This window comes from Ipomoea nil, unplaced genomic scaffold (assembly GCF_001879475.1).
Source record: "Ipomoea nil cultivar Tokyo-kokei standard unplaced genomic scaffold, Asagao_1.1 scaffold0298, whole genome shotgun sequence".
Classification (NCBI taxonomy): Eukaryota; Viridiplantae; Streptophyta; class Magnoliopsida; order Solanales; family Convolvulaceae; genus Ipomoea; species Ipomoea nil.
In genome coordinates this window covers 424,721-439,549 of record NW_017616726.1, presented here as the reverse complement: position 1 = coordinate 439,549, position 14,829 = coordinate 424,721, and the positions used below count along the sequence as shown (strand labels likewise).

Below are 14,829 nucleotides of genomic sequence, written 5' to 3'. Positions count from 1 at the left end.
GTCCAATTGTATTTCAAGAGTAACATATATTTGCATACAACAACAAATCCTATTATCTTATTCATTGCCAACTAACCTGTTTATATCCTCATGAACCATACATAGAGATATGAATATGTACTCAACCAAATATTACTCCCTCCGTCCCATTTTGTGTCTGATTCGGTTAACGAGGCTTGACTAAAGTTATTTTTAGTTCAAGTTTTCATAATATTAAGTTTAGTATTAGTATATAAAATTTATATATTTAAAAACTACATTTTCCAGAAGTCATTTTACTGTTTTCCAAACGGATCCTAAAAGTACTATTGATCACAAAAAATTAAATTTAAAGATAATTAAAATTTACTAAAGAAAATAAGCAAAGAAGAAAGAATTGGTTTGACCAGTGAATAGTAAACAGAACAGGTAAAATGGGATAGAGCAAGTATCTGGACGCATGCTTTCCTTCAAGCATATCAGTGGTGTTGCCTTGCACATCTCACGATGAACACTGGGAAGGCAAAGAGTGCAGAGGCAATTGTTTTCCAATATCTGCAAATCAAGTTCCTTCAACCTGTAAAGATTAGACACATTGTTCTTCTCCCACTTCCACATATATGTATATTATATATAAAAGGAAAGAAACAGAAACACAGAAAGCTGGTGTGATTGACTTGTTTAAAGTGGTATTAGATTCCTACAGAAAGATGTTGATTAATCAATCTTATTTGCACCGCTGCTTTTTCAAATATGCTTGCATTTTCATTTGCAGGCACTTACTCTCGTGCGGAAAACAAAATAATGCTGACAATTGTTCTTTCACAGCCAAAAGCACTTGATTTACTTAATAGGGAAAAATAGACCATGCTGGAATGAAACTCAAGGATCACGTTCTGAGGTCATAAGCTGATGACATATAGAATATGAATATGCAAATGAGAAAATAGTAATGAGAACAATAATTTAAAAATGTGGGATATTAGCATAAAATGCTGCAAATGCGATTTCCTAGAATTACATCATATTCGAGCTGCTTCCTGGACATTTAGTATATATTCCCGGAGCATTTGTGCATTTTAATGCAGCTTCACAGGTTTCAGAAACTAGAAACTAGAAACAAGAAGGGAGCTGCATACCTGCACCGGTTAAAGAGTTTGATCGGGTTGCTAGGATGAGCTGCCTTCAAAAATGGAAGCCAATTGCTGTGATGGTTGGCGTTAACTTTGCTATGGCTGTTGTGAACCTGCTTTTCAAGAAGGTTCTCAATGGCGGAATGAATCAGCAGGTTATTACCACATACAGGCTGTCAACAGCGGCAACTTTTTTGGCCCCCGTTGCATGTTGCAGGGAAAGGTATGGCTCGGCCCTTTAGAGAAGATAGCCATTGCTATATAATTCAATGACTAGAACAATAACACAAATGTGTTCATATTGATTGCAGGAAAAGCAATAAAAAGTTGACAGCCCTCACCTTCTGCACTCTATTTTTCAGTGCACTGACAGGGTGTGAACTCTATCTTCTAATTCCTTATTCCGAACCATCAATCTATTCCTTAAGAGAGGTCGAGAGTTCGAAGTTCGAACCCCCTCTCGTATGGAAAAACCAATCTGGCCAACACTTTGCCCCTTAATTGGGCCGGCCCAGTGCCAATGGGGATTAGTCTGAGTATGGTACGGGTTTAAAGGTGCCTCTTACAGTTAGGGCCTGCTCAGGACACCTCATGGACTGACCAAAATAAAAAAATCTATGTTGAATATTCTGATAGAAGGTGTATTTTCTGTAGAGGGACTCTCACTCAATATCTCTTCCTAATCGGGCTCAAGTATACATCGTCTACGTTCTCTTGTGCTTTCATCAACATTGTACCCATAAACACATTCATTTTGGCACTCATACTTAGGTAAGTTCCAATTCCCGAGCATAGTGCTCTGATACTGGAACAGTTAACTTGTCTTAAAACCTAAAGATTTGTTGCAGAAAGGAGAAAATTAACATGAACAGCAAGAGTGGGAAAGCCAAAGTATTGGGGACAATAATTTGTATTGGTGGGGCTTTGGTATTAACGCTCTACAAAGGAACTCCATTGACAAAAACCACTTCGAAAGATGTTGAGGCAGAGCATGATGTAAAGAATTGGGTTATCGGCTCATTGTTTCTATATGCAGGAAGCTTGGCATGGTCTTCGTGGTATCACATACAGGATAGGGTCGGGAGAGAGTATCCCTATCAGTATTCTAGCACAACTATTATGTCCTTTCTAGCTGCTATTCAATCTGCTATCCTATGTTTTATCATTGAGAGAAGAACATCTATATGGAAACTGAAAGGAGCATTAGAGATCTCGACCATTTTATATACTGTAAGCATCTCTTCTTCATGTCAACCATCTCTCAAGTTTAGAAACATAGATAAAAAGTTTAACTGGGGTGTTAACTCATGAATGGTTTTCTGGTGAATGGATACAGGGCATAGTGGGATCGGGAATATGCTTTGTTATTATGTCATGGTGTGTAAAGCAGAAGGGTCCCGTCTTCACCTCAGCGTTTAGTCCCTTCATTCAGATTTTTGCCGCTATCTTGGATGTATTCTTACTTCATGAACAAATTCACCTGGGAAGGTACGGTGGTTTTTACTTCCTCTTTTTTTGTTTCCTTCAATTGTAGGATTTATTTATTTACTTTTGTCACTATTGGAGGACAAGATTGTATGATAACTATTTTCACTAACTTTTGGACTAATAAAGAGAAAGACAACTAGACAAGCATATATCCTCATTATTTAATTATTATATGTGGAATTACTAAACATGTTCTTTGAACATCTAAACAGCATTTTAGGATCCATTTTGGTTGTTATTGGCCTATATATTCTTCTGTGGGGCAAATGCAAGGAAACAGAAGTTTGCAAAAATGTACAAACAGAAGAAAAGGATGGCACTATATTACCCGTTATCATCAGTCCCCCTGGCCCACTTCGTACCTAAATGTAATCAGATTTACCAGAAGAAAAAATAAAATTATTAATCAGTACAGAGAGTAATGATGAAAAGTTTCTCAACTGTAACAGTGACACTGAACGGTGTTTCTTGATCTGTGTTTCAAATTTCCATCCTGTTAGAAGAATAAAATCTCTTTAGATCTTTTTTTTTTTTTTTCCTTTGTTTCAGAATAATTATTTCTCCCAGTGGAAATACTATTAGCTAGATAGAAAGCATATTGGGAACTATAATCTAAATTCTAAACTGCTCACGACCATCTTCTCTCGACTAAGTTAAGAAATCAAGGTGCAATGGGGAGCTTAATAAATGGCTACAATATGCAATATCAACAATACATGTGCTATATGGAATTCATGGTTGAAAAAATCGCTAGGCCCTCCTCGGGCGCTCAGGGGGCGCATAGCACCTAGGGCACCTAGGCAGTGATTAATCGGCGCCTAGGCACCCGTGTTATTTTTATTTTATTTTTTATCTTTTAAAAATTTGTTTAAATTTTTTAAGACTTGATAATTATAAACTATTTAATACTTTAATAGTTAATACTAAACTATTAAATATTAACCTAAAAAACATCTAGAGTTGAACAATTTAGGATTATTTCGCTCAAAACAATGTCGTTTTGAGTGAAATAACCCATTTAAAAAAGAATGGAACAACAGCTAATCGGCCGACTAGGCGACCTAGTCGGTGCCTAGGAGGTCTAGGCGGCCTAGTCGGCCGCCTGGCCAGCCAGCCGCCTAGACCACCTATTATGGTGATACACTAGGCGGCCGGCCAGTGCCTAGCGCCTAGGCGGGATTTTTGCAACACTCATATGGATATGAAGTAGACATAATGACTGCTTTAATGAAGAAATGCGAGGGAATATTCTATGATTGAACTGCAAAGCTTCTTATTCAAGGAGGAATGACACTTACATGAGTTTAACAAGCAATTTGCACTTTAAGTAGTTCCGCAGCGGCTTTCATACCTTAACTAAGCACTAGTATTGTAGAGGAATGAAATTTTTTCATACAAGAGCATATGGATGAGTTTCAGCCATTTGTGCGTTTCGCTTCCAAGAGCATACAGCTGTGAGACTTCATCTCATATGTAGCTGATCCATCCTCAATCGGAGTTCCCTTCTCGCTAAAAAACCCTGGAAAAGGAAGGGCTGTATCAACCAGGCGATACCACGCCATGCCTGCCGGCAGTGGGGGAAGGACAACGCTCTCTGAATGGTCAGCACTATTGAAGGCAGCAAAAAGGTGTCCGGGTAGATCAGAGGCAGTGCTTGATTCAATTTCGCCAGTGTCTGCTTTTAAAGTCATTGCCAGAAATTTGTTAGATGGGTCAACCCATCTAGGCGGAGATTGGTCACTTCCATGCCATTCGATGTTTTCTTCATCCAAGAAATCTACCTTCTGAAGAAGGTCACTTCTTCTCGTTCTTAGCTTGCTCAAGAATGAAATAAACTGCGTTGTCTGAACACCAAAACCAGTTCTTAAAGCATTCCAGTCAAAAGGCTTCCGATCACAATATGCAGGGGAGCCCCCTGAAGACCGACCACACTCATCTCCCATGTTAAGAACCGGAACACCAAGAGAAATGAACAATATGAAGAGAAAATTACGGATCTGTTTAAGTCGTCTTTCTAGGACAGCATTTTTGTTTGTAGGACCTTCCTCCCCACAGTTCCAGCTTAATTCTGAAGCCACTTCACGGCTACTAAAGCTGACTAAATCTACAAGGGGAAGTCCAAAGTTTCTGGCAATATAATTTAAAGAAAATGCAGGGCCTCGCCCACCAGAGAAAACATCACCACTTCCACAAAGACGTGTTGCTAGCTTGCTGAGAGAACCATTACCCCTCAAGAAGTTCCTAACATCATCACAGAATTTTGAATTTATCTCTGCCCATCTCTTCCAATGAGGGAATATAATTTCCTTTGACGTCTTCTCAACAGGATCCCAAAAATCTGCAATCAACTTCACCTTCGAAAGTAAAGGATCAAAAGCAATTGCCTCAATTAAAGGAGGGTGAGTCAGGAACTCGCCATGGAATCCTCTTGTCAAGAAAGAAGCATTAACAAAACAAAAACCATCAATATGATATTCCACCACCCAATGCCGGAGGCTGTCCAAAATCATTTGTTGGACCGGAGGGTAATTGCAATTTAATGAATTTCCAGATTTCATGCCCATATCACCTTCAAGATAATAATAGGAAGACTTATCAATATGCAACAACGATGCACCCTCTGCTGTGTGGGTGAAAACAACCTGTAGAAAAACCTCTATCCCATTGGCGTGGACTTCCTTGACCATCTGTTTCATAGAATTAATAACGGAAGAAGGATCACCAGGAGGCCCACATAAGTGCCCAGGTGAAAAGAAATGCATAGGAAAATATGGTCCTTTCTGTTCATCAAAAGGGAAAATAGGCTCTAATAAGATTGCATTCACACCAATATCCTTGAAATGCTGCAATTTTTCAGTAATACCAGAGAAGGTTCCTGCAACCTGAGCAGGTAACTTGCTGGACTTGTCCTTTGTGAAATTACAAACATTCAAATGATAAACTACTAGTGTCTCCATCGGTATGTTAGGTCGGATATCATTGCTCCAATCAAATGCAGGTTTCTTGCATAGTTGTCCAAGACATCTTGGAACTAAGTTAAATCCTTCCCCGGGAGGATTATAATCCACAATGATCTTTGCATATGGATCTAACAGAACATGTTCTGTCTTCTCAGCAGTGGCCCCCTTGCAGCGGTAACCATAGCCCACAAACGGCAAAGAGCCATCTATTGAGGCATGCCAAATATCACCTGATCGATTCACATAAGGATCCAGATCAAGCTCTATAACAGGTTTTTCTTTTCTCATGTCATCATACAAACACAAGACTACACTTTCGGAACTGCGTGAGAGAACTGCAAAATTAACAGAACCATCTGAGAGAAAAGATAGGCCCAGTGGAGCAGGATGTCCAGAACTAAACCCAATTGGTACGACAAAATTTGTCTTCCTGTGGCTTTTGATTTCTGAGTTATTAACTTCAGAAGCCAATTCAGACTTCAGAAAGAAAGAAAGATAGAAGGGAGCTAAGCTTAGTTCAAAATCCAACTCAACAAGCTTGCCAGAAGATTTAGATTGAAATACTGTTTCAACAGTACTCTGCTTATTGCTTGTCCCAACACCTTGTGAATCCAAAGACATAAGAGATTGGGAATCAGACCTAAATAATCCCCATATCATAACCAGCTCACCGAGTCTGCCATCAAGCTCTGACGGTAAAACTTGAATTTGTACTCCATACTTACTATTCCTCTTATCAACAGACACCTTCACTAGGCCAGTGGTCTCGGTTCTGAAGAGATATTTTGACACTTGTCCAGCAGTTTGTATAACAGAAGTATCTGCTGCTGTTGCTGCCACCACCATTAGACCGTACGGTGTACTAGAAATTTTTTGAGTAAAATTTCCGCCATTCCAGTAGAACGGTTTCTGTACTGCATCCACATTCCTTAGACCGCATACTACTCTTTCACTATGGCAACCGCGAGCACAAGCAACTGACTTGGATGACCCAGCAGTTCCCCGGCCAAGGTAGCATGATTGTAGCACAGATGATAGTGGTAACATTGCCATTTGAATACTTAAGGAGATATTAGGACCAAGCCAAACATAGAGTTTGGTCAGTCATCCGAATCTCGTCCTGCTAACACAAACAAATTGATTGTTGATCAAAGAAAAGGGATTACCTCTACAAAGGGTCTTTGGACATAAAGGAATAAAAAACAACATGAATTTCAGTAGCATAAAATCACAAACACTATTTTTTTTTTCCTAAAAAGATCAAAATTATGAGAGCTATGAAATCAAACAATGGTGATTGAGTGCCAATCGACTTCACATGATCAAGATTTCAATCTAAAACCCAGAATCCCAGAATTCAATCAACTCTACTGATACTTCAACTTAAATCCCGTATGGGCAAATCCGAAACGCAATTCATTAAGGAGCTACCAACACAAAAGCTCAATAAATTCCAACACAAAAAATTCAACAACGTAGAACAAACAAATAATGCAGACATTGGCTCCATAACACAGTTAACAAAGCCAAGAAAGCAAATGTACAAGCAAAAAACAGAAAAGGAACCCTAATTTTTCTACGAAAACATGAACCCATGATTTGTAAAAAAAAAAAAAAAAACAAGATAACAAAGAAACTCGCACCATTAACTGAACCAAACATCAAGAATCCGCATTGAACTTCAGACTGCGCCATGAAAAGCCCTTTTATGTGTTTAAGAATTCTGGGGTGAGCTGCTTAAAATGAGAATGATAAATAATCAAATCAAATGGCTCCAAAGTCCGATATAGAAGTGACAGGGAGAAGAGTGGAAATTGGAATGATCACGGACCGCAAACCGAGGATGTTCCGAGATTTGGAAGTTTCTTGGAGGAATAAAGTGAGTATCACTTTCAGTGTTTCGCTGCCCCATCCTATTTTCCTGAGGACTAATCAAATCGTCCGTAAATCAGTCTGAGAATTCTGTTGGAAAAAGTTCTACTACAACACTCTCAATCTTTACTCCACTTTTCTTTTTTGGAATAAGAGATTATGGTTCTGTTTAGCACAAATAACTAAAAAGCTAAATACATCAAGACTAATGCTATGTGGTCTAATGGTATACGAGTTGGACTTTTATTTGGAAGGTTGTGAGTTTGAATCTCAATGGAGATATTATTTGCTTTTTGTGTTTTAGTAGATTGGGAAAGTATATATGAACAAATACTACATTGTAATAGAACCATTTTTATTAGAATTTTGATTAATGAATGGTAGTTGGTGTCATTTTTCTAAATTAATAAAGATAAAAAAGAATGGTAGTTGGTGCCATTTTTCTAAATTAATAAAGCGTTTCAAAATAAGTTATTATTTTAAACTCCCTATGTTTTATCAAACAGAGCATACTTATAGTTTATTTGTAACTTAATTAAAATAAGCTATAAGCTCTAAAATAAGTTTTACCAAACAAGTTATAAGTTATCTTTATTAAAAAACACAAGCATCTGATTCAGATGATCAGGAAGTTTGATCAAAACTATCAAATACTCTTCATTTGATAATCCATCAATCTAAATTAACTCTTTATCTAAATGTTTCACTTTTTCTTCAAGAGTTAATTCAATTCCAATGTTCTTGCTTAGTTTATCACCAATCATTACCAATGTTTCACTCAACATCATTGCAGCATTGTGAAATGATTCTGAAGTAATTGGTTCATCTCTATCACTAATATTTCTCTTCCTTCTTTCAACACTCCGACAATGATTCAGAGTTTGTTTCACTTCGTGGCTTATTACCTAATGAAGCTAGATTGAGCTCGAGTAAATATGAAATTTATATCTGGCATATCTTCATCCCCAACATCTTCATCTCCACTAGCTAGATTGATCCCACCAATGTATTAGCTTCCTCATTAGCCATTTCTTCATAAATATCTTCTCCAGTTTGTGTACCCCTTCCTGTTGCACGATCTTTTCCATAGATAGAACTAAATTCATTATAGAAAGGAAAACTTTTCATTTTGAACTAAGCAGCTTCTTTGTGACTCTAAATAAATAATGGTTTCGTATAAGTATAAACTAATTAAAGTTTTCACATAATTAGAATGAAAAAAAATACTTACACTTATATAAGAATCACATACATAGTCTTCAACCGTGACCATCTTTCTTTCTTCATCCCATCCAAAGCAATTGTTATTACTAGTGAAAAGATTATGTACTACGCTCCAGTCTTTTTTCAAAGTCCTTATCCTTGACTCAAAATGAGGTTTAGTTTTTATGTCCGAAATATGTAATTTAGCTTTAAGCATCCTCTCCAGCTCACAAATACCCATCTTTGAATCCAGTGTCAACATTCTTTGTTCCTAAATTATGGAGGTCAACCATACAAGAAACTAAGGCAACATTTTCTTCATGGCACCGCTTCCCTGACTTGCTTTTTGAACTACCTGTATCACTAGTTAGCATTGATGTAGTAAATACGATGATTCCTATAGATATGTAAAGTATGGGGGTCGGATCGTACTAAGATCTTGCTCTAGTCTGCTTGTTTGTTTAAGTCCTTAAGCTCGGGTTACATGACAGTGGGTCAGAGAATCCCGAGCTAAAGATAGGTATGTAAAAGGTGCCAAAAGTCCCCCCCCCTCCCCCCCCCCCCCCCCCCCCGCATTTAATGCGGTACTTATAGGAAGCGTACGGGAGCACATGCTGTTCATTTGGCATACGTGGCACGTAGAGCACATGCATGAGGCGGGGGGGGGGGGGGGAGGTTAGAGGCCTGGTTGGTCCCTCCACGTGTCTTAAGATTCCTGACTCCTTCGGATCTACCGTTATTATACTCGACTGAAGGAACCAAGCATAAAGCTCTGAGTATTACAGGTCGGGTGCGCGACCCAGACATAATTACATTCGGTTAGAAATCTATGTTAGGTAAGCACACGAAGAGGTCGGTTATGCTCGGATACAGCACCACTCGGTGGATAGACCCGATACCAATCATGTATACGCTACGCTACGGTTGGGAATAATCCCTCTTAGCCATAATTCTTTGCAATAGGAAAATTGTAATAAAGACATTAAAATTGGAGGAGAGTTTATATATAACAAACATGAAAGTTAATAAATCCACTTATTACATCTTAGCAAAGAGTTCAAAATAATAAATAAATTCACTCATTACATCATAGCAAAGAGTTCACAATACCAAATTAAACAACATTTTACTACAAATATTAGAAGTCATAATAAAACAATGGAGAGACTTAACCCTAATGTTTCCTAGATGCTTGCCATTCATTGAACATTTCTGTTGCTAATTACATTTGCCAATTCATCCAAGCATCCGGGGCTCAATCGTATGTATTATATTCTCATCATTTTCACCAGGTTGATCATTTACTCCTACAAACTCACCAAAATCATTCTCCCATGGATCAACACTCATAAATTGCCTAACAAAGTTATGAAGTAAACAACATGCTATAATAATGCGGTTATGTGTCCTTATAGGATAATAAGATGGACTTCTAAAAATAACCCATCTCATTTTTAATAACCTAAAACACCTCTCAATCACATTGCGGGCTGCAGTATGTTTCATATTAAAATATTCTAAGGGACTACTTGGTTGATAACCTTGATGCCATTCATTCAAGTGATACCATTGACCCCTAAAAGGTGCTAAAAAGCCTTCAGAATTTGCATAACCCTCATCAACTAGATAATAACAATCTATATTATAAAAAAAAAAAAAAAAAAAAAAAAGACTAATAAGTGACTTAATCATTAAGACAATGAAATGTCATATCTTAATTCTAGACAAGACTTACCATAAGGTACTTTCAACGCATGTGCCCTAGTAATTGCATCACGAAGAACTCGACTATCAGATACTGATCCTTCCCAACTAGAAAGAACATACACAAATTGCATGTCAGGAGTGCACACACCTACGACATTTGTTGCAATATCTCCTTTACGGGTTCGAAATCTAGGCTTATCAGCTTTTTGTACATAAACCTTGATAAATGTTCCATCTAGTGCACCCAAACAATTCTATAATCCAAAGACAAAGGACTTAACTAAAAAAACACACCTAAATATATACAATATTAAGTTACATAAAGTTGTAAAATGGTTAAAATACCTTAAACTACTTCCACTGATTATCTGATGAGTTACTTTGGATAGGCTCGGATTTTGCAAACAAGTGACCTTGTAAATGAATAAGTGCGTTTAAAATCTTATGAAAAGTTCGGCTAATGCTCTCACTCGATCTTCTAAAATTTTGTCTAATAAATCAGTTTTTAACACGGTGAGCAAGAATATGCAAAAATATTGCTACTTGTTCGTCAACAAGCATTTTTTTTTGTTGGTTTAAGTCCTCCTATACTTTCTAGCATTCCACATAGTTTGAAAAAGGATTCATCCTAAGTAGTGAAATGCATGCCTCATCATGCCTCATCATTGTCATATACAATTCGTCTCACATAATCTCGTTTGTCATAAAAATCAAGAGAATAACGGCTACTAATTCTTGGTCGGGATACCGTTGATGCCATCAAAAGTAAAAAGGATAACTGGATAACATAAAATCCAAACGGGGGTGTTATGCCACGCTTATCAACACGATAAACGCTACGGCCAAATCTGCATGGTTTACATCTATCCAAAAACTCATAAGTCTAAAAACCAAATCGGCTCACAGGCCGTACAATAAGGGAAAGGTACAACACTATCGGGCACTAGACATCGCGCTCGACTAGACATCACCTGTAAGAACACAAAGATAAACATGGGACGACGCCCGGTCAGCGAATAATGCTGGTAACCCACCAATACATGTGAAATAACATACATAAGTAAGGTATAAGCTGTAAAACCATTTTCGAAACGGAATACATATATACAAGTGTAAAACCAAGAGTCAAAGCCAACATAAGACTCAACACTCTCACAAGCAACACGGGAACACATCCCAAGACCACAAGAACAACATGACTCACCAAAGAGTCAAGGCGTGACCTATCATCACTCAATAGATCAAAACCCGACAAGTACAACGCAAAAGAATAAGACTTACACAACCGGCAACACATGCCAAGGCCACATATGCCTTTGTGACTACACACGTCATAAGAGAAGAACACACAACACCGGCTACAATAGCCCTCGTGACATCACCCATCACGAGTTGGTATGCCTGCCTTATGCCCTGTTCCAACCTTATGGCTACCCCCAACCTTGTTTCTTCTTTCCAACCATTACCTCCAGGACCCCCTGTACTTCTTAGTCCAAGTTTTTCCCTCCTGGGACTGTCGTCCCCCACCAACAAGACCACTAATTTCATAATACACAAGGTACCGTTCACACACATGGCGACACACGCCTTCCCAAGAAAATGCGTGAACCTGATACACAGGTCACAACTCCATAATCACGTCACGGCCACCACGAGGCCGCTGCAATACCTTGGTGACTAGTGTCCCATACCACTAATCGTGCAATCCAGGTAAAGCCACACACACCACACCTCAACAGGAATCAATCAACGGATTGCAACGAATGTATGAAACACACTCAATCAAAGAATGGATCACAGTCCAACAACAACAACGATGAATAACACAAGTTATCATCAACCAATCAGAAGGTACAAATAACACACACGCTAGCATTTAGACACCGAACTAGCATGCTTATCAACGGGGAAACCAAAGATAGTTCCGAGGAACACACAAGACACTTCACGGTCCAACGAAACACAATGTTGAACACTTAGCACGATTCAAGACATCAAAGACCTACATGGGTACCTACCGGCGAAGGTCGGGGGACGGAGACTTGAAACTTGGCGCACTACGTCGTGATTCCCATTCTGAAGAGGGTGGTTGATATTGAGGAGGGTGTCACTCAGCGTCCGGGTGATCTGCGTCAGCTGATGAAGGCTTTGAGCTAACTGTTCACTGGTGACTGCTTCTGAAGATCTTGCACGACGTCTAGATGATACCATCCTTGACTTCTACAGCAACAGCACGATCACGGGAGGAAACTCAGGGCCCGCACCCTTTCCTGGTGCCTTAACTAAAGAGAACCAAAACAAAAAGGAAAACAAAGCACAGATAACACAACAGAAAACGATAAGAGAACTCACAACCTCACCGCGCAACCTAGAGTCCTGAGCCTAACACTTAGCTTCTTAAGGTCGCTTAGAGGTCTCAGCTTAGAGCACTAACCTAAGCTCAACTTAGGTTCTTAAGGTCCAACACTTAACATCCTAGGCTCTGATACCAACTGTAACACCCCCCCCCCCCCCCCCCCCAAAACAAGCTATAATAAAACCCTTAACGCATGCAGATAACGTAACAAAACACTAGCACAGCGGAAGAAAAAAGATAACTGGATAACATAAAATCCAAACGGGGGTGTTATGCCATGCTTATCAACACGATAAACGCTACGACCAAATCTGCATGGTTTACATCTATCCAAAAACTCATAAGTCTAAAAACCAAATCGGCTCACAGGCCGTACAACAAGGGAAAGATACTACACTATCGGGCACTAGACATCGCGCTCGACTAGACATCACCTGTAAGAACACAAAGATAAACATGGGACGACGCCCGGTCAGCGAATAATGCTGGTAACCCACCAATACATGTGAAATAACATACATAAGTAAGGTATAAGCTGTAAAACCATTTTCGAAACGGAATACATATATACAAGTGTAAAACCAAGAGTCAAAGCCAACAAAAGACTCAATACTCTCACAAGCAACACGAGAACACATCCCAAGACCACAAGAACAACACGACTCACCAAAGAGTTAAGGCATGACCTATCATCACTCAATAGATCAAAACCTGACAAGTACAACGCAAAAGAATAAGACTTACACAACCGGCAACACATGCCTTTGTGACTACACACGTCACAAGAGAAGAACACACAGCGGCTACAATAGCCCTCGTGACATCACCCATCACGAGTTGGTATGCCTGCCTTATGCCCTTTTCCAAACTTATGGCTACCCCCAACCTTGTTTCTTCTTTCCAACAATTACCTCCAGGACCCCCTGTAATTCTTAGTCCAAGCTTTTCCCTCCTGGGACCGTCGTCCCCCACCAACAAACCACCAACAAGACCACCAATTTCATAGTACACAAGGTACCGTTCACACACATGGCGACACACGCCTCGGCGACAAACGCCTTCCCAAGAAAATAAGTGAACCTGACACACATGTCACAACTCCATAATCACGTCACGGCCACCACGAGGCCGCTGCAATACCTTGGTGACTAGTGTCCCATACCACTAATCGTGCAATCCAGGTAAAGCCACACACACCACACCTTAACAGGAATCAATCAACGGATTGCAACGAATGTATGAAATACACTCAATCAAAGAATGGATCACAGTCCAACAACAACAACGATGAATAACACAAGTTATCATCAACCAATTGGAAGGTACAAACAACACACACACTAGCATTTAGACACCGAACTAGCATGCTTATCAACGAGGAAACCAAAGATAGTTCCGAGGAACACACAAGACACTTCACGGTCCAACGAAACACAATGTTGAACACTTAGCACGATTCAAGACACCAAAGACCTATATGGGTACCTACCATATAGTTCTAGACATACGAAACATCAAGAAGACACTCAAATAGTTCTACAAAAGAACATTGAGAAGTCAAAAGACCAAATACCGAGTCAAAAGAATCAAGGGGAACAAATCCCCCATTCATCTCATCATGTTCCCCGCGGGTGGACCCACGGGTGGTGCCTCGCCCGTGGTTCCGCCCGCGGGAACATCTCCCACGAGGCCAATGTACCTGCGGCTGGGGCGACGGGTGGTGCCCCGCCCGCGGGTACACGTCCTGTACCAAAACCATCCCTTCGGGGATTTTCAACACCAAGCTCATATTCAAGTCCAAAACATGCCAAATCTCACCCAATACAACAAAATGACTTGAATCAAAGGAATAGCCAAGCAATGACATCAAAGAACCCTAAACACAAGCTCTAGATATGCATTTTCACAAGACAAATGCATAAACACTCACATTCCATAGCAAAAGACATGTAGAATCCAAGAAATCACATATAGGTAAGCAAAATAGGTTTTGTAGAGCATGGGTAACCTCTTGTAGACTAAAAGACTTCACTTTACACTTCAACAAGCTCTCCACAAGGCTTACTTTCCAAACCCACTTCAAGAACAAACCAAAAGATTATAAAGATCCTACTTTTAAGAAAAAGACATC

The 14,829-nt window shown here is 39.4% G+C and overlaps 2 protein-coding genes across 4 annotated transcripts; one reads left to right on the top strand and one right to left on the bottom strand.

The window, feature by feature from the left end:
* The first annotated feature begins 568 nt into the window (after window positions 1–568).
* On the top strand, window positions 569–3,133 carry LOC109157642 (WAT1-related protein At3g30340-like). Of its 2 annotated transcripts, none has more exons than XM_019305496.1 (6): window positions 569–1,335; window positions 1,424–1,526; window positions 1,726–1,883; window positions 1,961–2,342; window positions 2,449–2,600; window positions 2,813–3,133. In XM_019305496.1, exons 1-6 carry the CDS (start codon window positions 1,154–1,156, stop codon window positions 2,964–2,966), a joined length of 1,131 nt encoding a protein of 376 aa, XP_019161041.1. In that variant the 5' UTR covers window positions 569–1,153; the 3' UTR covers window positions 2,967–3,133. The 2 variants fall into 2 exon arrangements, with proteins under 2 accessions (XP_019161041.1, XP_019161050.1); XM_019305505.1 differs by having other exon boundaries at window positions 571–1,335; window positions 1,424–1,486; window positions 1,767–1,883.
* Window positions 1,267–7,419, bottom strand: LOC109157630 (isoamylase 2, chloroplastic). Of its 2 annotated transcripts, XR_002050259.1 has the most exons (4): window positions 7,204–7,419; window positions 3,952–6,680; window positions 2,929–2,962; window positions 1,267–1,348 (listed from the first exon to the last, which is right to left on the bottom strand). XR_002050259.1 is itself a non-coding variant. In XM_019305485.1 (2 exons), the coding sequence occupies exon 2, from the start codon at window positions 6,611–6,613 to the stop codon at window positions 4,016–4,018; it is 2,598 nt and encodes an 865-aa protein (XP_019161030.1). In that variant the 5' UTR covers window positions 6,614–6,680; window positions 7,204–7,418; the 3' UTR covers window positions 3,849–4,015. The 2 variants fall into 2 exon arrangements, 1 of the variants encoding a protein (XP_019161030.1); XM_019305485.1 differs by lacking the exons at window positions 1,267–1,348; window positions 2,929–2,962 and having other exon boundaries at window positions 3,849–6,680; window positions 7,204–7,418.
* Between the last annotated feature and the right edge of the window lie 7,410 nt (window positions 7,420–14,829).